Raw genomic sequence first — 23,950 nt, forward strand, 5'->3', positions numbered from 1 at the left:
CTCAGTTAAGAACATAGCTCAGGATGGGCAGAGCATTGGCCCCAGGTGAGGGTTGCCAGGTGCATCCCAGTTGGGGAACATAAAGGAGTCTGTCTCTCTATCTCCCCTCCTCTCACTTGAAAAAGAAAGAAAAAAAGAATTGTTAAACTCAATAAATTTACTCCTTTATCAAAGAGATTCCTGAATATAGGGATTTAAAGAGAAAAATCAATGTCTCTCAAATGTACAGGGCAATAACTCCACTAAAATATGAACTTCTTATTTCTCTCCATTCATAAGACAGACAAAAGCATCACTGTTCTCTAGTTTTATTATTTTTCAATCTTCCCAACACATGAACTATATTTTTTCAGTGCATTTCACAGCAAAAATGAACAAGGGAATCATTAAAATAGTTGTACATAAACCAGTTATTTTTTTATAATTTACAATTTGTTGAAAAATTGTTTTGTTGTTTTTGTCCTATTAACCCTTTCAATAAAACACAATTTACCAGAGCACAAAGTTTAAATTTTTTATGACGCAACAGATACAGCCACCCACAATGGCTAATGAATAACAGGTATATATCACATACACTGATTGGAAGACCACATCAGAAGAAACAGAATAAGGCACCACTCTCGGAAAATTAAGGTAGCTTGCAATTACAAGGGTTGAGTACCATAAGTAGGTGCTCAAAAAATCCTTGAATGAATGATGAAAGCCGTAATTAGCACTATTCTTTTAGTTGCTAGAAATTCTTTAACCTCAATAAAATACTTATTTAAAAAAAGATTTGTACCTGAATACAATTTCCTGATATCTTTTAATTTCATACTTTCTTCAGCATTGGAGTTTCCTTGAAGAGAAAAATAACACCATACTGTATACACTCGCAGTCATGTCTATAACATCTGAATTACCAACAAATATGAATAGTTGTTTTAAATTTTGAGTGAACAGAGGTAAGATGAAGCATACTTATCCAAAGGGATAACACATAATACTGTATATTAACCTACAAGTGGGAAAAAAGTTAAGGACAAAAGTAACAGTTTTATATTTGCTATATGTTCTTTATGCCTCAGTTCTTGAGATAGGCCAAAATTTCATCATATTGACATGAACACATTTAAAAAATTGTCTCTCAAGTGTAATATTTAATAAAACTAGGTATTGAAAAATGTTCTGAAATTTTTCAAGTCAACGTTGCTTTCAAGTATATTAAAATGCTCAGAAGAAAAAGTTCTCCATGGTTATAATTTGAATTAATTTATAAATATACTTTTTAAAAGAGTCCAAGAGAGGTGGAAAATGGTAAGATCTTCAGACACAGGCACACAGTCTCTCTGAAGGAACAGAATGCCTTGTTACTACAACCTGGTTGGTTTTTCTTTTTAACACTGATTTCAGGCACAATGGCTGAATCCACTTCTGGGTCATCTTTCTCCTCCTCTCGGCTTATGAGTACTGAAAACTTACTGACAGAAAGCAAAGCAGACTCTGAAAGAGACTTCACTTTTCACTATAAAGAGATCCAAGTCATTGAGTTTTTTACCATTGTGTTCATCTGCTGTCCCCATGCAAAAAATAGGGGATTCAAATTTAGCTTTAGGAGCAAGAACTGGATAAAAGATTAATCATCTAACAAGTCAGGCGAAAGCTTTCAGATGCTATTGCTCACATCACGTGAACAGGTTGGTGAGAGGTCCATAGTGCTTCTCCAACACTCTGGTCTTGCTGCAGCTCTGTGGTGCCCTAATAGGTACATTCATGTTTAGCTAGTTTCAGTCTGCAATCAGGGAGCACGTCACTCAGTGCAATGACTCCATTCTGGGAGGGTTTAGGGTAGACAGAGAAAAATTCCATTTGGTCGAGTCTTAGATAGTTTGTGTCACTCTGCTGGTTGTGTTGTTGGAACTATTTTCCAAAGGGGTTTGTGATAAACCCAGCCATCACCCTGAAACAAGTGAAAGAATAAATTAATTAACCATTCCTCTAATACTTTCAGAATCAGTAACCAAAACTAGAAGCAAAACCTTTGTTGAAATGGAATTCTATCCCAACATTTAAAAACAAGTTTCTGAAAAAGAAAAATATTTCTGTGCTTAATTAAGACATAAAACAATTCCTGTGGTTTAGCTAGGACTAGGTGAGAAGTTGTAGCCTGGAAAGCCACACACACTCCATGAACACTTTATTTTGCAGAAGTCATTTGTAGAAATCCTGCCAGTTCTGCCAAGATGCTGCAGATTGAGGCTCACCCAGAGTGCAGGCAGCAGGTGGAGAACAAATAAACCATCGTGACGGTACTACCTGGTCTCTCCATCTCAATTGGACTCTCTAGTATCTAAGTTTTGTTTTCTAGTTGTTTCCTGACTCTACCTTATTAATTTTCCCTTATTCCTATGGATAGAAGGATACCATAAAGAGACAGAGTGAGAGTCAGAGACAGAGACTAAACTAAGGACAGGAGAGACCAAGTGAGGGGGGAAAGCTTGCAGCAAATGCATAATACTGGGGTGCGAGCTTGGCAGAGCTGAGGCCACAGTAGCTACAACTGGAATTCAGCATTAATGGGACGAAGAGAAGTCAGTAAGATCTAAACCTCTGTCCTTAACCTTGACATCTCCTTCAATTTATTTACATTAAAATATATATATATTTGTGTATGTGTGTGACAGAGACAGAAGGACAGACAGGAAGGGAGAGAGATGAGAAGCATCAATTCTTTGTTGTGGCACCTTAGCTGTTCATTGATTGCTTTCTTGTATGTGCCTTGACCAGGGGGCTATAGCAGAGTGAGTGACCCCTTGCTCAAGCCAGCAACCTTGGGCTCAAGCTGGTGAAACTTGCTTAAACCAGATGAGCCCGCGCTCAAGCCGGCGACCTCGGGGTTTCGATGCTGTATCCTCTGCACCACTGCCTGGTCAGTCTTAAAAAATATTCTTATATATTTACCCTACCTTGTATCAAAAATGATCCAAGGCCACCAATTATTTGTCTCATAGTAACAATTATTTGGTTCTCCTTGACCAAATTTTAGACTCCTTAGAGACTCTCTTTCTTTCTTTCTTTTTTTTTAAATCAAGTGAGAGGCAGGGAGGTGGAGAGACACACCCTTGCATGTGCCCTGACTGGGATCTACCTGGCAACCTCCATCTGGGGCAGATGCTCCGCCCACCTGCGGCCACTGCTCTGCTGTTCAGCAACCAAGCTATTTTAGCACCTGAGGTGATGCCATGGAGACACCTCAGCGTCCAGGGTCAACTTGCTCATTCAAGCCATGGCTGTGGGAGAGGGAAAGATACAGAGAGAGAGGAGGGGGTGAGGAGATGGAGAAGCAGAGGGTCACCTCTGTATGCCCTGACTAGAATCAAACCAGTAACTTCCACACACAGGGCTGATGCTCTACCGCTGAACCAACTGGCCAAGGCCAAGACTCTCTTCTTGACTAGGTCTCATCTTGGCCTGCTGAGCCCAGTTTTAGCAAAAAAATAATAATAAAAAAATATTAAAAATCCTGATAAACTGGTTTATCAACCTTGCCTGACCAGTGATGGGGCAGTGGATAGAAGCATTGGCCTGGAACACTGAGGTCCCAGGTTCAAAACTGCAAGGTCACTGACTTAAGTGCAGGCTCATCTATCTGGCCTGCACACAGGCTCACCAGCTTGAGCACAGGGCTGCTGGCTTGAGCATGGGATTATCGATATGATCCCATGGTCGCTGGCTTGAGCCCAACAACTCTGGCTTGAGCAAAGGGTCATGGCTCAGCTGGAACCCCCTGGTCAAGGCACATATGAGTAGCAATCAATGAACAACTAAAGTTACACATCTACGAGTTGATGCTTTTTTTTTTTTTTCAATGAGAGAGAGACAGAGACAGACAGGAAGGGAGAGATAAGAAACATCAACTTGTAGTCGCATCATTTTTAGTTGTTCATTGATTGCTTCTCATATGTGCCTTGACTCGGGGGCTCCAACTGATCCAGTGACCCCTTACTCAAACCAACAACCTTTTGGGCTCAAGCCAGCAACCATGGGGTCATGCCTAAGATCCCACTCTCAAGTTGGCAACCTCAGGGTTTTAAATCTGGGTCCTCAGTGTCCCAGGTCAACACTCTGTCCACTGTGCCACCACCTGGTTAGGAGAATTGATGCTTCTCATCTCTCTCCCTTTCTGTCTGTCTGTCTCTTGTTAAAAAAAAAAAAAAAAGAAAAAAAGAATCACCTCAGTCTTAATAGCCAATCAAACTCCTCCTTCTCCCATCATTAATATCTAATCAAGTGCTTCTCTTCTCTTATCCTTGATACCTAACAAAGTTCCTCTTAGTAATTTCTTCACTTCCTCGCCCTCCTATTGGCTATAAATTCCCACTTGTCCCCCTATTCAGAGTTGAGTTCAATGTCTCTCCTCTATTGCAATAGTCTCGAATAAAGTCTTCCTTGGGGTTTTTAATTGTTTCAGAATAATTTCTCATTAACTATAGCAGCCATTGGGTTTTTTTTATATTTTTATTATTATTATTATTTTTTGTATTTTTCTGAAGCTGGAAACGGGGAGGCAGTCAGACAGACTCCCGCATGCGCCCGACCAGGATCCACCCGGCACATCCACCAGGGGGTGATGCTCTCTGCCCATCCGGGGTGTCGCTCTGTCGCGACCAGAGCCATTCTAGCGCCTGGGGCAGAGGCCAAGGAGCCATCCCCAGCGCCCGGGCCATCTTTTGCTCCAATGGAGCCTTGGCTGCGGGAGGGGAAGAGAGAGACAGAGAGGAAGGAGAGGGGGAGGGGTGGAGAAGCAGATGGGCACCTCTCCTGTGTGCCCTGGCTGGGAATTGAACCTGGGACTTCCGCACGCCAGGCCGACGCTCTACCACTGAGCCAATCGGCCAGGGCTTGGGTTTTTTATTATAGTAAATCACCTGGTTAATTCTCAACAGCTATACTGTTCTTTAAAAAAGATGTGGTTACCTAAACACATTCCAGAATGCATGGTTTAGAAATTAAGACATGTCTGCCATCCATCTCATTTCACAGACAAAGAAACTAAGGCTCTGAAGTGAAATGAGTTTCCCAATTGCATCAAGGAAGAAGCAGAGGCCTTTTCAGTGCACCTTCCATATATTTATCCCCATTTTACAATGGAAAATTGCGGTTGTAAGTGGTAAATAAACAATCCAAGGTAAGAGCTGAGGCTCACCCTTAGCACATCTGAGTCCAAATATGGCCAACTATACTATAAAAACTGTCTAACTTACATTTATATACAACTTAAGAAACATTAAACAGCCACTTAAGAGGATTAAAATAATTGATCCTGGTGGACATGTACAATATAAGGCAAGAAATAAGAGACCTAATACATTGAATGTCAGTGAGAACTAGGAAAAGAAGGTGGGTATAACTGAATGATACTACAAACACATTAAAGTTCACCTTGACTTTCTCAGGTTACTCTATCTCCCCCTTCCTATACAAAACTGACCATATTCTTTACTCCTCCATCTAACTAAGATCAACTCCTAACTGGTCTAATGGTCAGTTTTAGAGCAATAATAGAAGTACAAAATAAGTAGAAAAGCCCTTGTTACTCATAACAATGTTTATGAAACATCTACTATGTGCCCAGCATTCTGTTTAGGACCACAGGGGAAACAAAACCAACTTTTCAGTAACATGATTCTTAGCAAAGTGCCATACACAATGGCAATAGCTCCAAATTTGTTAAGAACTTCGTGATATCAACCAACTTCAACTAGCTGCCATCCTCATCAGCCTCACCTGTACTCACAGTGCTTCTCAGATGTGATGGCACACATTATTATGTCCAGTCAAATACAGAATGCAACCTGGCTGCTTCATGGGCTTAGGGAATTAACATATAACACAAATCTAGCCCGTATACTATATTAGCGTGCCATAGCACGCCATTTAGGAAGCCCTGCTTATATCCTGCCACCCAAAGGGGCCCAAATCTGAGTCAGCATCTCTAATTTACTGTTCTGTCACGGCAATTTTCAACCTTTTTCATCTCATGGTAAAGGTACACCAAAAAATATATTTTTGCCTATCTGACAAAAAAAAAAAAGGTATAATTTTGATTCATTTGATCCAGCTGTAAAAAACAGTGCAGTAAACTCTCCTAAATACACCACAGTCTCTTATATAGGCCTAGCAATGGTGAATACATTACTATAAAATGTACTGTTATTACTGGATATTTTTTATTGTCTTACAATGTTTCTTATGTTAAACTCAAAACGTGCTTCCTCATAGTTTGGGCTTAGTTTAAGTCTGCTATTAGAATTGACAAAAAAGTTCTATGTGATAAGTCTACATATTTTTGAAGGTTATAATGAATGGCCCCTATTTTCTGTTTTTCAGGCTAACACTCATACTTCAATATTTTTTCCTTAAATGCTGCTAAGAGTCTAGTCACTTCACTATCCTTTGTGTAGTCAATTAAGTTTTTCATGTCTCCCTTAAAATGTGGTCTCTGGAAGCAAACGCAGAATTTCAGTGTTGTACAAAGGCAATAAAATTATAAATTCTATTATTATGATTAAATATTTTAACATTTTCATTTGTGACCAATTAAATCACCAAATTATTTCATTTGAACTACTGGTTAACTATATATTTTATTTTGACAAATTGTGAATAGCTCATAAAACAGCTCAGGGTTAAGCTAGACTATTTTTAGAAATGGAGATGTATAAATGAAAACAATTTAAGAAAGCCTAGTTAGTCTGACCAGGCAGTGGCGCAGTGGATAGAGCGTTGGACTGGGACGCGGAGGACCCAGGTTCGAGACCCCGAGGTTGCCAGCTTGAGCGCGGGCTCATCTGGTTTGAGAAAAAGCTCACCAGCTTGGACCCAAAGTCTCTGCCTAGAGCAAGGGGTAACTCGGTCTGTTGTAACCCCATGGTCAAGGCACATATGAGAAAGCAATCAATGAACAACTAAGGTGTAGCAACAAAAAACTAATGATTGATGCTTCTCATCTCTCTCCATTCCTGTCTGTCTGTCCCTGTCTATCCCTCTCTCTGACTCTCTCTCTGTCTGTTTAAAAAAAAAAAAAGCTTAGTTAGCTAAAGTTTTCACGAAGTAGATAATTAGTTTTGGTCTGAAGACAGGTAGGACATACCTCTTTAATAAAGTATTTGGTTTTCCAGGGTGTGCCTGTTTCAACACGATGCCTCTCTTCAGTCCTCTGGCGCTCTTCCAGGGTACGTTTGTGCTCAGTGGCCTTGTCAATTTCAGATTCCCTCAGAGACTCTGTCACATCTTTCCACAATCGCCTGAAATCAGGAAACCACACATTTTACAAACATTCTTCCAACAAGTTATTAAATAGAACTGATACCTTCAAAATTAATAGTAATTTTTAACCACTACATTTCCTGGCCCAGGCTGGTGTTGCAATAGATAGAGCATCATCCCAGAGTCCTAGGGTCATGGGTTTAAGCCCTGGTCCGGGCCCCAGTCAGGGCACATATGACAAGCAGTCAATGGCACAACTAAGTGGAACACGAGTTGATGCTTCTCTCTTTGCCCCCTTCTTTCCTCTTTCTCTCTCAAAAAACATTAATTTCCTAAATCAGTCTATAATTTCATGACTAAGAGTTATAAGATAATTGATACTATGTTGTTGCTGATATTAATGTCTAAGATGCTGATGCTTCTGCTTCTTTATTAATTAAAAATTATTTATATGATATTTTTAAATGACAAAACCAAAATTTTTATTTTTAAGAAAATTAGGACATACCAAAGAAAAAGAGAAAAAAATTTTAAAAAGAGATGATTTCTGCTTCTAGACATGACAATGTAATAGGCATCAGATTTACCCTCCTGCCTTTAATCAACTAGGAAACTAGACAAAATACAATAAAACACTGGTTTTCAGATATTGAGCAAAAGGCAGCACAGGACAGTGATTCCCAAGAGTAGGGAAACAGCTCCAACGCACCTTAATTTTGGGGCCCAAAATTTGAAAAAAGAATGTATTACATAAAGTTATTGAACTCAAGTTGTACTCATCATAAAATTCATAAAACTCCTCCTCACTGTCAAAACTCCCATCCATTAGCTTGTCCTCATCTGTGTCTGATCACGAATCGCTGTCTGTCCTCAACAATGAGTGCAAAAAAGTGGAAAATGCAAGTAAAAAAATCTACAACTACTGTATAAGATGCACCAAGTTTTTAGACCCTAAATTTTTTGGGAAAGTGTGCGTCGTATACATGGAGAAATATGGTATACCATCTGGTCAACAAATGATGCTGAGACAACGGGATATCCACATGCAAAAAGATGACCTTTGACCCTTACCTCATAATACAACTTTTAGAAGATATAGGAGAAAATGTTTGAGACTTTGGGTTAGGCAAAGATTTCTTAGATTCAACTCCCAAAACCATATCCATAAATGAAAACATTGATAATCTCACCTCATCAAAATTAAAAATTTTTACTGAAAAATGAATCCTATTAAAAATGCAAAGATGAGAGTAACCAATAGAGAAGAGAAATAGAGAAGCTCTTCCTGCGTCCTGGTGTTGACTGAAGATGGCGGCTGCTGAGAGGGGCTGGTGGTTTTGCGAGTGGCTGAGGTTTTTTTATTCATTATTCTTCCCTGGGCTAATTGTATGTGGAATTTTATGTTTGTGTTTTGTCCTTATCCTGTGGGGAATCAGAGTCAGAGTGCAGCTACAGAAAAAGAAAAACTCAGCATCAACTGGCAAAAAAGGAAAAGATCAAATGGTGATTGCATTTTTTCATCCGTACTGCAGTGCCGGCGGCCAAGGAGAAAGGGTATTATGGTGTGCAATAAGGGCCCTGCAGAAAAAGTAGGTATCCTTCAGCACCTTATGTTGTTTATACCAGTGATGTTAATGTCAGCAGTAAACAAATACTAGAAGGTGCTTTCAGAAGATTTAACATCAGATGAATGCACTCAGTGAAGTTTGTTTTTTTAAGAAAGCGCTACCCCGTGGAAGATTCCGTCTATCCTCACTTCACAGTGCTGGGCCAAAGTCTAGGATCCATCTTCCTTGGCTGGGAAGCTCTGATGCAGTGTGTTCCTGATGTTTACATCGATACAATGGGCTACACTTTCACACTTCCTCTGTTTAAGTATTTAGGTGGCTCCTGAGTTGGAAGCTATGTTCATTATCTCACTATTAGCACAGACATGCTTTCTGTAGTGAAGAATCAAAATGTTGAAATTAATAATGCAGTCTTTATTACCAAGAATCCTTTTCTCAGCAAAGTAGAGCTCATTTATTAAAAAAAAAAAAAAATGCAAAGATAAGCAACAAGCTAAAATATTTGTGAAGCATATCCAATAAAGGATTTTATACAAAATTTACAAATAACTGCTATAACACAATAAAAAGACAATTCAATTTTTAAAAATGGGTAAAAAGATATAAGGAGACATTTCACCAGAGAAGATATACAAATGGCTAATCAGCACATGAAAACAGACTCACTAGGGAAATGCAAATTAAAATCACAATGAGATACTATTTCACACCATCTAGAATAAGGTATATTAAATAAGACAGTATCAAATGTTGATGAGAATGTAGAGAATTGGAACCCTCATACACTGCTGTCAAGGTCATTTTGGAAAATCGTTTGGCAGTTTTTTGAAAAGTTCGATATAAAACTACCACATAAACCAGCAATTTTATTCCTAGCCTTTACTGAAAAAAATGAAAACATGTCCACACAAAGATTTGCATGAGAATGTTCATAGCAGTATCAATCATAGTTCAGAAGTGGAAATGCCCATAAATTGGTAAATGGATAGACAAAATGTGGTATTATACAAAAGACATGAACCACTGATACACTCTACAACATAGATGAAGCTTAACAACATGTTAAGTGAGAAAAGCTAGTGGGGATGGAGTGAGACTTTGAAGGGGGTGTGGGGGGCACAATGCGGGGGGCAGTGGGTGTTATACTGAGTGGGACACTTGAAACCATGTCAATACAATAAATTAAAAAAACAAACAAACTAGGCACAAGAGATCACGTTTTGCATGATTTCATTTATCTGAAATTTACAGAGACAGCAGGTTCCCTGAGACTGGGGGTAGGCATGAGGCTTAGCTGTAAATGAGTAAGACAGATCTTATGGGAGGATAAAGAATCTAAAACTGACTTGTGGTGATGACTGCACCACTTAAGAAAGAAGTAAATTTTATAATATGTAAAATATGTCTCAATAAAGTTTTTTTTAAATTTTTATTTATTTATTATTATTATTTTTTTACAGAGACAGAGAGCGAGCCAGAGAGAGGGACAGACAGGGACAGACAGACAGGAACAGAGAGAGAGAGAGAGACGAGAAGCATCAATCACCAGTCCCTCATTGCGCGCTGCAACACCCCAACCGCCCACCGACTGCTCCCCCACGTGTGCCCTGACCGCGGGCCCCCAGCAGACCGAGCAACCCTCTGCTGGAGCCAGCAACCCCGGGCTCAAGCCAGTGGGCCTTCTCTCAAACCAGATGAGCCTGCACTCAAGCCAGCGACCCCGGGGTCTCGAACCCGGGCCCTCCGCATCCCAGTCCGACACTCCATCCACTGCGCCACCGCCTGGTCAGGCAATTTGATATTAAATTAGAATTCAAAGCAAGAACTACAACCAGGGATAAAGAATCATTTCATAATAATCAAGGGTCAATGCATAAAGACATACAATCCTAAATATGTATGACGCTCATAACAGAAATTCAAATATGAAGTAAAATCTTATAGAACTACAATAAGAAATAATTATAAATAAATGGCAATTTCAGTAACTGATTTCAATAACTGATCTTTACTAACAGAGAAAGTACACAGAAAATCAGTAAAGACAGAGAAGATTAGAAAAATACTATCAGACTGATCAGGCGGTGGCGCAGTGGATAGAGCATCGACCTGGGATGCTGAGGATCCAGGTTCAAAACCCCAGTGTTGCCAGCTTGAACGTGGGCTCACCAGCTTGAGTGTGCATGTGCAGTTGCCAGCTTGAGCAAGGGGTCACTGGCTCAGCTGGAGCCCCCAGGTCAAGGCACGTATGAGAAAGCAATGAGGCCCTGGCTGATTGACTCAGTGGTAGAGTGTCAGCCTGGCCTGCGGATGTTCCAGGCTTGATTCCGGTTAGAGCACACAGGAGAAGCAACCATCTGCTTCTCTACCCCTCCCCTTCTCTCCCCCACTCTGTTCTCCTGCACCCATGGCTCAATTGGTTCATTGGCTCATGCTTATTGGCCCCGGGTGCTGAGGATTGCTCTATGGAGCCTCCGCCTCAGGTGCTAAAGATAGCTTGGTTGCAAGCATAGCTCCAGATGGGCAGAGTATTGGCCCAAGACGGGTTGCTGAGTGGATCCCAGTCAGGGAGCATGCAAGAGTCTGTCTGTCTATCTCCCCTCCTCTCACTTGGAAAAGAAAAGAGAAAAAGAATTAAAAAAAAAAAAAAGAGAAAGCAATCAATGAACTAAAAGTGCTGCAACTACGAGTTGATGCTTCTCATTATCTCTCTCCCTTCCTGTCTGTCTGTCCCTCTCTGTCTGTCTCGTTAAAAAAAAATAAAATAAATAAAAATACTATTAACTCACTTAACCTAAATAACATTTACAGAATACTCTCACCTAACATCAGCAGAATACACATTCTTGTCAAGTGCATATGAAACATTCATCAGATACAATGTTTTGAGGGCCACAAAACAAATCTCAGTGAATTTAAAGAATGGAAACCACACAAAGTGCGTTCTTTTAAATTGTTTTTAATTTTTCTATTCATTTGAGAGAGGAAGGAGAGAGCAGGGAAGAAAAGAAGGAAGAAAGGGAGAGCGGGAGGGAAGGAAGGAAGGAGGAAGGGGGAGGAAGAGAGAGAGTGCGATAGAGAGAAGCCTCACTTGTGCACTTAGTTGTGCACTCACTGATTGCTTCTCATATATGCTCCAAGAGGGACTGAACCCATGACCTCAGCGTGTGGGGACAGCATTCTATCCACTCAGACACCCGGCCAGGGTGCATTCTTTGACCAAAATCAAATTAAATTAAAAATGAATAATAGTAAGGTAGCTGGAAAATCTCCAAATATTTGGAAATTAAACAACACATTACTACATAACTTAGTGAGTCAAAAAATATCACAAGGAAAATTAAAAAATATATAACAAAAGTTCAAAAGTTGCAGGACATAGATAAAGCAGACTTACAGGGAAGTATATAGCATTAAACATTTATATTAGGAAAAAAGAAAAATCAATGATCTAACCCAGGGGTTAAACTATCATCTACTGCCCATTTTTTTAAATAAAAAATTTTTTAAAGATTTTATTTGTTGATTTTTTTTTTTTTTTAGAGAGAGAGGAGAAAGACAGAGAGAAAGGGGGCTGGTGAGGAGTAGGAAGCCTCAACTCGTAGTAGTTGCTTCCCGTATGTGCCTTGACCAGGCAAGCCCGGGGTTCAAACGGCGGCCTCAGTGTTCCAGGGCAACACTTTATCCACTGCGCTACCACAGCTCAGGCTGAAATAAAGTTTTATTTAAAAATAGCAACATCCATCCCATCTATCCCTATTTTCATTTTACAGTGGCATAGCTGAGTAACTATGGTAGAGACTATATGCCCCATTAAGCCTAAGATATTTACTCCCTAGTCTTTTCTTTCTTTAAATTTTTCTACTGATTGAGAGAAAGAGAGAGAGAGAGAAGGGAGGAAGAGAGAGAAAGAAAAATAGAGAAGCATCTACTCATTGTTCCACTTAGTTGTGCACTCATTGATTGCTCTTCATACATGCCCTGACCAGGGATCAAACCGACAACCTCAGCACGCCGGGATGATGCTCTAGCCACTAAGCAACCTGGCCAGGGCCTATACACCGTATTTTCTTTATCCAATCATCCACTGAGGAACACTTAGGTTGTTTTTATATCTTGCCTATTGTACATAATGTTGCAATGAACATGGAGGTCATATATTTTTTCAAATTAGTGTTTATTTTTTAAAAATAAATACCCAGAAGTAGAATTGATGGATCACATATGGTAGTTCTGTTCTCAATTTTTTTTGCAAAATATCCATACTATTTTCCATATTGATGAATTAATTTATATTCTTACCAACAATGCAGTTTTTTGCTCCTTAGATTCCACAAACAAGTGAGATTATACAGTATATATCTCTCTCTGTCTGACTTATTTCACTACGCATAATGCCTCAAGGTCCATCCATGTTGTTACAAATGGCAGGATTTCCTTCATTTTTTATGTCTGAATAATATTTCACATATATGTTTACACACACACACACACACACACACACACACACAGAGTCCACAACTTCCTTATCTATTTATCTGCTGATGAACACTTAGGTTGTTTCTACTTAAAGTTTACTATTTGCAACAAATATTCTCTCTCTCTTTTTTTTTTTGACAGAGACAGACAGAGAGAGAGTCAGAGAGAGGAACACGTAGGGACAGACAGACAGAAAGGGAAAGAAATTTTTCATTGCATCTCCTTAGTTGTTCAGTGATTGCTTTCTCATATGTGCCTTGACCAGGGGGCTACAGCAGACCGAGTGACCCCTTGCACAAGCCAGTGACCTTGGGCTCAAGCCAGTGACCATGGGGTCATGTCTATGATCCCACACTCAAGCCAGCGACCCCTTGCTCAAGCTGGTGAGCCCATGCTCAAGCCAGATGAGCCTGCACTCAAGCCAGTGACCTCAGGGTTTTGAACCTGGGTCCTCATGTCCCAGTCCGAACCTCTACCTACTGTGCCATCTCCTGGTCAGGCTGCAACAAATACTCTCAGTTGTTTTCTTTGAAGTGCTATCTTTTTCTTTTTTAAGTGAGAGGAGGGGAGGTCGAGAGACAGACTCCAGCATGCACTCCACCCAGGATCTACCAGCAACCCCCGTCTGGGGCCGATGCTCAAATCAACCAAGCCATCCTCAGCGTCTGAGACTGACACTCATATCAACCAAACTACCCTCAGTGTCCGGGCCTGACTCTCAGACCAATCAAGCCATTGGCTATGAGAAAGTAAAAGAGAGAAAGGGGAGGGGGAGGGGAAGAGAAGCAGATGGCCGTTTCTCTTGTGCGCCCTGACCTGCGATTGAACTCAGGACGTCCACACACCAGACCAATGCTCTATTCACTGAGTCAGCCTGCCAGGGCCACATTATTCATTTATAAGGAAGATCTAATATTGAAATTAGAACAGCTACTTATAACTCAAACAACTGCACAAGTGTATTTCCTTCAGAAAACCCCTCAGTAAGTGCTTTATGCCTACTCCCAATTTGTTATAACCGAGTATTAAGAAGACTTCTTTTTCAAGAAACTGGTATTTTATTGATTTTTAAATTTTATTTATTGATTTTAGAGAAAGAGGAAGAGAGGAAGGGAGGGAGAGAGAAAAGGAGATCAAGATTTGTTTCTCTGTGTCTGTATGTGCCCTGACCAGAGGTCGAACTGGTAACCTTTTCATATCGGGATGACGCTCTAACCCACAGAGCTAACCAATCAGGGCAAGAAACTGGCATTTTAGCCTGACCTGTGGTGATGCAGTGGCTAAAGCATCACCCTGGAATGCTGAGGTTGCAAGTTCAAAACCCTGGGCTTGCCCAAACAAGGCACATACAAGCAACTACTACAAGTTGATGCTTCCTGCTCTTCCCCTCCATTCTCTCTCCTTTCTTAAATGAATGAATGAATGAATGAATGAATGAATGCATGAACGAATGAACAAATGAATGAATAAATGAAAATACCTTTAAAAATTGCAAGTATACAGCAACACAAGTATACAGAATACAATGAGGCTTGTGAAACTCCGTGCCACTGCGCTGATCAGTGCCAGGCCCAGCAGTGCTACCACCACTGCTTTCACAGCACAAAGCAAGTGCCAGCGCGTGAATAAAGCAAATAACATCTTAGCATTATTATAACAAATCTATTCAAATTACAGCTATCCTGAAAAAACCTCAAGGATCCTGCAGACCAAATTTTGAGAAGCTCTTCTTTGGGATAAATCCCTAGAAAAAACTTGATTTCAATCAGTACTGTTTTATTTTTTCACCCAAACCGAGTCTTTGGTTAATAGCTATTTAATCCCTTTACTCATCTAAACTTTTTGGGTCCATTTATATGATCTTAACTTAAGATTTTTGAATGCTTCCTTATATTTTCTTTATTCTTTTTTAAAATTGATATAATATTACTTCCACATGAAATAAAACTTAAGCAGTACAAAAAGGCAGTCTGTGAAAAGGACATCTCTTTCCTATCCCTGGTCCCCGTTCTCCTTTCCAGATGTAACCACTGTCAACACATTTTGGAGACAGGACCTTCTTAACAAATACAGATAGATGCATTTCACTTATTTTTAAAGGCTTCTGATATAGAGTGCCAGAATACTCCCTAGGAAGGTTGTTCCAGTTTACCTTAAAAAAAAAAAAAATTTATTTATTTATTCATTCATTCATTCATTTTATGTAGGAGAGAAAGAGAGAGAGAGAAGAGGGGGAAAGGGCAGGAAGCATCAACTCCCATATGTACCCTAACCAGGCAAAATCCAGGGTTTTGAACCAGCGACCTCAGCGTTCCAGATCAATGCTTTATCCACTGCGCCACCACAGGTCAGGCCCAGTTTACCTTCTTTTTTTTTTTTTACAGAGACAGAGAGAGAGTCAGATAGAGAGATTGATAGGGACAGACAGACAGGAACTGAGGGAGATGAGAAGCATCCATCATCATTTTTCGTTGTGACACCGTAGTTGTTCATTGATTGCTTTCTCATATGTGCCATGACCACGGGCCTTCAGCAGACTGAGTAACCCCCTGCTCAAGCCAGTGACCTTGGGTCCAAGCTAGTGAGCTTTTTGTTCAAGCCAGATGAGCCTGCGCTCAAGCTGGCAAACCTGGGGTCTCAACCCTGGGTCCTTCCGCATCCCAGTCCGACGCTCTATCCACTGCGCCACTGCCTGGTCAGGCCCAGTTTACCTTCTGACCTGCAGTGTGAAAGTATCTATTTGATCACACTTTCCCTCAAAAAGAGGTATTTTTTAAACATTTTTTTTAATTGAAAGAGGAAAGGAGGGGAGAGGGAGAGAGGAAGAGAGAAAAAGAGAGAAAGAGAAACATCGATTTGTTCCTGTATGTGCCCTGACCAGGGATTGAACCTGCAACCTCTGAGCTTTGGGACAATGCTCTAATCAAGTGAGCTATCTGGCCAGGGCCAAACGGGATATTATTATTTTTTAATTAATTAATTCATTCATTCATTTTAGAGAGGAGAGGAGAGGGGGAGAGGGAGAGAGAGAGAGAGAGAGAGAGAGAGAGAGAGAGAGAGAGAAGGGGGAGGAGCAGGAAGCATCAACTCCCATATGTGCCTTGACCAGGCAAGCCCAGGGTTTTGAACCGGCAACCTCAGTGTTTCCAGGTTGACGCTTTATCCACTGCGCCCCCACAGGTCAGGCCAAACGGGGTATTATTTTAAAAACTAATTTGGGCCCTGGTCGGTTGGCTCAGTAGTAGAGTGATGATCTGGCATGTGGAAGTTCCAGGTTTGATTCCTTGTCAGGGCACACAGGAGAAACAACCATGTGCTTCTCCAACCCTCCCCTTTCCCCTTCTCTCTCTCTCTCTCTCTCTCTCTCCCCCACCTGCAGCCATGTCTCAATTGATTCAGCATGTAGGCCCCAGGCATTGAGAATGGCTCCCGTGAGGTGCTAAAATTAGCTCGGTTGTGAGCATGGGCCCCAGATGGGCAGAGCAGTGCCCCAGATGGCGGTTACTGGGTGAATCCTGGTGGGGGTGCATGTGGGAGCCTGCCTATCTCCCCTCCTCTCACTTAAATAAAATAGTAATAATAAAAATACTAATTTGTCTTATTGTTTAATTTATATTTCTTTCCTTTTTTGGGGGGTGAACTACCTACCTCTTCATGTCCTTTGTCCATTTTTCTGTTGAAGGCTACCTGTCTTTTTGTTAATAATGTTTAAGAGTATCCACGATAAGGATAAAAGTAACCCTTTGTGTTAAATGTTAGTATTTGACCAGTTTACCAATGTTTGATTTTTACTAAAATGTGACTGTCATATAATGCCATAGCTGGCAAGGGGTTTAAGAACATCGGATCAGCCCAAACCCCTTCAATTTACAGATGAGGAAACTGATGCAAAATAGTGAAGGACTTGCCCACGATTGCAAGTTAGTACACAGGCTTAGATTAAGATCCAGAGCTTCTCCTTCCTGGGGAACACATGGATGCCATACCTGGATTCAAATGGGTCCTGCTTCTCCAGAGGTCTCACTCTTTTCTTCGTCACGGCCAACTTAGTCAAGTCCACATTCTTGGTCTCTCCATTGCTGTAAGTGAACTCAAGAACACTATTCCATTCGCCTTGCACTCGGCACACCACAGTGTTGGTAATGTTGTGCTTTACCTCACCTGTAACCCTAGAAGCAGGCAGAAAAAAGGATAGGCTGTAATAAAATGATATTGTGCTTTTATCTTCAGATTCTGAAACCCCAGAAAGTACTTTGTAAATTCTTTAAATTAGTTATACAGCTCACTTCAGTTTGTCAGTGCCGAAGTCAGACTCTGTAAATCCACATTAGCTTCCTAGTTACGTTTTCAAATAACGTCAGCTTCAATTTTTAGAAAGAACACTGGGAATCGAAATAGAGACTTGATCACCATAAATGATCACAAAGTGTAGTCTTTAAAATGTTTGCTACAAACAAAACTATTTAATATTAAAACTAAACAGGAAAACAAAAAATATTAACATTTACTTTTTTATCACAGTTGGAAAATGTTACAATATTACAATCTACTTAACTTTTTAAAAACTAGTCCTATTTATTTAATAGTTTAGAGTCCCTAATTTGAAGTTCTGGCTATATGAATTGTGTATAAAGAACCATATATGCCTGATTTTAAATTAAATGTAGAAACCAGACAAATCTGTAAGAGGTAGAAAAATTAAAAGAACACTAATATACAAAAATCATTATCAACACAGAATTCAGAGAGAACTCAAACACTACTGTTGTTGAAAGTTTAATGAGGAGTTAGTTATCTGGCTTGTCAACAGATAGGTTGCAACTCAAATGAAGGATGGAATAGGAATAGGTCTAATTATTATTATTATCTTTTTATTAATTGAGAGGAGGGGAGGCAGAGACAGACTCCCACATGCACCCCGATTGGGATCCACCTGACAAGCCCCCTAAGTGGTGATGCTCTCTCCATCTGGAGCATTGCTCTGTTGCTCAGCAATTGAGCTATTCTTAGTGCCTGAGGCAGAGGTCAGGGAGCCATTCTCAGCACTTGGGGCCAACTCGCTCCAACAGAACCATGGCTGCAGGAGGGGAAGAGAGGGAGAAAGAGAGAGAAGCGAGAGGGGGAGGGGTAAAAAAAGCAGATGATTGCCTCTCTGGTGTGTCCTGACCAGGAATCAAACCTGGGACATCCACACGCCAGGCCGATGCTCTACCACTTAGCCAACTGGCCAGGGCCCAGGTCTAATTATTTTTAATGAAGTATTTTATGTTCATTGAGGGACACAATTTACAACAAGGTCAGATCAGGTAGACATTCAGAACTCACAGAATAGTGGAGTTTAGGGTCTAATCAGTGTGCCAGAGATCGTGGTTTATCAGCAGTCACAGGGGAATCCAAAAACCAAAACCTGAAGGTGACAGCTCAAGAATCCTAAGAAGCATTGTTTGGTATAAGCCAAGGGCCTGGGCATTAAAACTACATAGTTGAATTTAGGGAGTCCACAGTTTTTCATTAGAAGTCAACAGTCTACAAACTCAGAGCTCAAAGCAGAGGCATAGCAGCCAATATGCAAATGGTCAATGAACCAGATCTTGAAGATCAAAGTGTATATGGGTCTGGAATCCAAGAGCAAATCAAACATTCAAAATCAAAAGTTAGGCTTAACTATAGCTCGGTGGATGCAAAGAACACTATTGCCATAGACAGCTTGATTTCACAAGGGTGGGGACTCTGGATTATACTTTAAAGCATCTGAACAGAAATAATTGTGCTACTAAAGGTTTTTGCCTGACTGAATATTTCTTGTGACATCCACGTTCCCTCCCTGATCTCACTTGCTAACACTGTTCCCTTCCTTGAAAATTTATCTGTGACCAAACAGGATATGAGACAATGACACCATACGCTTATCTCTTTCTTTCTCCATCCATACATACCCAGAACTATGTTCTGGGAACTGAGAAACAACAATCTACTCCTCACTTGATCTCTCTTTTACTGCCACAGCACAATCTCCCAAGTAATCATTATCTCCTCCATAAGCCTTTTCACTTGACAAATAAAAAGCCCTAGTCTCTGTTCATGCACGCTGGGTTACACGGGGTCCTTGCCACTCAGTGCAGCTACAGAGCAAGGGCAGCATGAAGAAAACTGGGGAAGGAAACAAGAATTGCACATATCAGAGGCAGGCTGTGAGGACCTGGCTACAGGAGCACAAGGAGGAAGAAGGACCTCACCTCATTTTGCTTATAACAATTCTTAACGGTCTAATCCAGGGTTGGCAAAATTCTTTTGCAAAGGACCAGAAAATAAATATCTTAGGATCTGTAGGCCAGACTGTCTCTGTAGCATGAAAGCAATCATAGATAATAAGTAAATGAATATCTAAATGTCTAAAGCATGCAGATCTAGATCTGGTATCAATCAATGACAGAGTATGTTGCCCTTAAGACACTTAACAAAGAGCTAAATCTTAAGTTGTCAACCTACTCATCTCTAAAGTTAGAATAGTTGCTAACTAGTAAGGTGTTTTCTCTCTCATTTTCTAAAAACTTGACATCAAGGTGGCTCTTCAGATTGTCTAGACCAGGGGTCTCAAACTCAACTCAGCATGTGGGCCACAGAGCAAGATCACAGTCCTTCGGCGGGCCGCACTAGGTCTACAAAAGGCAACTGTTACGCAACACTTTTCTCACTGCAGTTGAAAACAAAAAAAAAATCAGTACAACAAGCACAATCGTACATGCAGTTTACTCAGTGTCACAAAACAACCAGAAACTGTAGTTCGCACCACAACTGCTGTTAACTAAGCTAATATCTAGGATGCTAGAGAAATGAAAAATACAAATAGGCCCCTAGGCTTACTTAATTTTATCCAAAATATTTTGAACTTCGTGGATTAGTCTGTGGGCCGCACAAAATTGTTCGGTGGGCCGCATGTGGCCCGCAGGCCGCGAGTTTGAGACCCCTGGTCTAGACCTTGTCTCTATAGCTATTTGGAATAGAGCTATTTGGAAAATCACTGGCTATATTAACTTGGCTTCATATAGAAAGCTTCTATCATTTGAAAGTCAAGACTTTAGCTTTGGGTTTTATTGATGTATACATAAGAAATACTCACATGAAGGCTAATTACATTTTATGCGGAACTACTAAAGAATACACTATTATGTTACTCAAAGCTACCATATAAGGATACGTGCAACACATCCCTTTAGAATTTAATACCAGGGAAATAGCTCATCTCTCTTGAAAAAGGGATAGGCTTCGTTTATCAGACGAGAAGGATGTTGAGCATCATGCTTCTTTCTTTACTTTAACAGAAGAGTCTAAATAAAATTTATTTTCAGGCATAGTAATTACCTAATCCCAGCTTCACCATGTTATTGCCCTTCTCCATCATTATGGTTATTATAATAACAGATTTTATTTTCAGCTATTATATCTGAGTTTTTCCTAAAAGCCTTACAAATGCTTTCCAAAGACAGGGCCCTGGATTCCAATACTAGACTAAAAGCTTCTCAAAGGCAGAAACAGTCTTTTTCCTTCTCTGTATCTCCAATATGGAGGAAAGCATGTCACTTAGCAGGTAGTTAACATACTCTTAATGACATTATACTACTATATAGATAAAAGTCATCATCCCAAAGTGAGTGTGGAAATGGGGTCACAAGATCTACAAGGACACAAGGTTTGTTAAGTAGGTTTGCTTGGCTTCTTCAGATAGTAGTGGAAAATGAGGGAGTAAAGGAAGACAAGTGGAAGATAATATATTTATAACAAATGCAGATGACAGGTAATGTGTCTCTTTTGATTGCAGATAGTAGAAAAACTAGGTTATGTCTGAGGAGGGAGGCATGGGATGCTGAGGACCCACATTCGAAACCCTGAGGTCACCGGCTTGAGTGTGGGCTCATGTGGCTTCAGCACAGGGCCACCGGCTTAAGCATGAGATCACAGATATGACCCCATGGTCGTAAGATTGAGCCCAAGGTTGCTGGTTTGAGCAAGGGGTCACTGGCTCAGCTGGAGCTCTCCCCCCCATCCAGGCACATGTGAGAAAGCAATCAATGAACAACTAAGGTGCTGCAACTATGAGTTGATGCTTCTCACCTATCCCTTCCTGTCTGTTCCTGTCTGCCTCCCCTCCAAAAAAAGGTGTTTGAAAATGAAATAATAGGCTGCCCGCTGTGAGTTCTGTGCTAATAATATTGTCCCAATACATACTGAACAATCAGTTATCAGAATGTTGCAAAGGATTTATGTGTCTAGTAAATGTTGATCTAATGACTTCTAAATTTAAAGTCTAAATTCTGTGATCACTATGCTGAGACTAAGAGAAACACATACAACAAAGTGTGAACCATATTAATATCTTCTCTAAGAATAAAAGGTGACAATTCTGATGTGTAGTGGTTCTGTCTGGGTAATCTGTATTTTCTTAAATTCTCTGCTTCAGTGTTTTAAGGTCTACCGGAAAGTTCTGTCCGTTTCTATCACAACAAGTTTCAACACGTAAGCATATGTTTATTTGGCACATGTGTGCCTCTCTATTTTTATCACTTAATGTATACATACTGACGTAGCAAATTAACTAAAACAAAGTTGATTCACGTTAGTCTTATGTGTGAAGTGATAGTGTACCCATGGCTACTGATAAAGTTCATTTACGCCGCTGTAATTTTTACGAATTTCAACAAGGAAGAAATGCTACAGAAGTATGTCTGTCGCATCCACCATATTCCCCGGACTTAGCACCCTCTGACTATCACTTGTTTTTGTCCTTACAAATATTTTGAAGGGAAAAAAATTCAAAAATGAAGAAGATATCAAACAAGCACTGGTTCAATTTTTCGCATCAAAAGATAAAACATTTTTCAAAAATGGGATATACAAATTGCCCTCACGCTGGCAAGAAATCATTAATAATAATGGCAATTATATTATTTAATAAAGTTTATTGATGGTAAGAAAAATTTGTATTTTGTTTTATTCCAAAAACAGAACTTTCTGGTAGACCTTATATATATTTTAAAAGGCCTATTTAATGTCAGAGAACCAATAAATCTTTCTTTCAACTTCTAAGATTGTTGAGTACTAGTTAACTGATGGAGAAGTAAAATAGCTATATGTTCCAGAAAGTCTCATACAGGACTGCAGGAAGTGTATTTTGATATAACCTTTTTTAAAAATTGACAGTATCTAATAAAGTTCAACTTCATACCCTGCAACCCAGCAATTCCACTCCTAGGCACCTACTTAAGAAATTCATATATAGATTCATCAAACACTGACCTAACAGTACTATATAATAGTCCAATATTGGACACTGCTAAGATGCTCATCAACAGTAGAATAAATAAATAAATTGTGGCAATCATACAATGGAAAAAAATCAATAAAGAGAATAAACTACAAGTTTACATGGATGAATCTCAAATATATAATGTTGAGCAAAATAAGTAAGGTATGAAAGAGCACATAGTATATGGTTTCATTTATACAGACTTCAAAGCCAAACTCATCTACAATGTTAGAAATCAGATGGCGGTTACCGTAGTGGGAAGGCTGTACGTGGTAACCTAAGTGTGTGATGTATGCATACATGTGTGTGCAACCGTGTGATGTATGTGTACATGTGTGTGCAACCATGACAGGGCATGAGGAAAGCCTCTGGGTTGCCAATAATGCTCCATGTCTAAATCAAAGTGCTCAAATTTTCACGTCAAATTAACCTGTATACTTTTGTGTGTGTTGTTCTTTAATGAGAACTTTGTAGAAAAATAAAACTATCCCTACTTCAGGGACAGTCAGAATAGATAGACATCAAAAGCTTAAGGAAAGCATTAGTATCCTTTTGAGAATCCTATACGAAAGCTTGTCTTCATGCAGTTTGGGTGATCTAAACTAGTGCTGAAGAGATCAACAAGCCACAAAAAAAAGTATAGCTGGCCAATTTCTAGATGGAATTAAAACAAAGCCACAGTTCAGTATTAATTTTTAAAGGCAACAGCTTCCTTCACTGTATTTCTTGACCTATTTCTAATGGTCAGATGTATTTTTAACCAGACCTGTAGTAATAGCTAAACTAACTTCCCAGAGATCCGGATCCAGTCTGAATCCCTTTTCAAGGCAGAAATAGGCCAGAGGCTGCATTAGGCATTTGTTATGATTCTACATCTCGTTGGCTATTTTAACCAGGAAAATTTTTATAAGAGTAGATAAATCTGTCACTATTTTTTTTTTAAGTGAAAGGAGGGTAGATAGAGATACAGACTCCAGCATGCGCCCTGACTGGGATCCACCCAGCAACTCCCATCTGGGGATGATGCTTGAAATCAACTGAGCTACTCTCACAGCCCAGGGCCGACACATCGAACCAATCTGGCCACTGGCTGTGAAGAGGGAGAGAGAGAGAGAGAGAGAGAAGAGGGAGAGGGAGGGGAAGGAGAAGCAGCTGGTTGCTTCTCATGTGTGCCCTGACCGAGGATGGAGCTTGGGACGTCTGCCTGCCGGGCCAATGCTCTATTCACTGGGCCAATTGGCCAGGACCTGTTACCATTTTTAAAACCAGGTCATGCCCTGGCCAGATAGCTCAGTTGTATTTGAGCACTGTCTCGAAACACAGATGTTGCTGGATTGATCCCCAGTCA

General features: G+C 40.2%; 1 protein-coding gene across 2 annotated transcripts in view; it reads right to left on the bottom strand.

The window, feature by feature from the left end:
* Positions 1 to 280: 280 nt before the first annotated feature.
* OSBPL11 (oxysterol binding protein like 11) overlaps positions 281 to 23,950 on the bottom strand; it is a 95,216-nt gene continuing 71,546 nt past the window's right edge. For both annotated transcript variants that reach the window (XM_066346974.1, XM_066346975.1), the window contains 3 exons: positions 17,285 to 17,467; positions 7,136 to 7,289; positions 281 to 1,942 (listed from right to left, as the gene is read on the bottom strand). In XM_066346974.1, coding sequence (XP_066203071.1) covers positions 1,877 to 1,942; positions 7,136 to 7,289; positions 17,285 to 17,467 — 403 coding nt within the window. In that variant the 3' untranslated portion in view covers positions 281 to 1,876. The remainder of the gene's footprint in view (positions 1,943 to 7,135; positions 7,290 to 17,284; positions 17,468 to 23,950) is intronic.

This window comes from Saccopteryx leptura, chromosome 8, assembly GCF_036850995.1.
Source record: "Saccopteryx leptura isolate mSacLep1 chromosome 8, mSacLep1_pri_phased_curated, whole genome shotgun sequence".
NCBI lineage: Eukaryota > Metazoa > Chordata > Mammalia > Chiroptera > Emballonuridae > Saccopteryx > Saccopteryx leptura.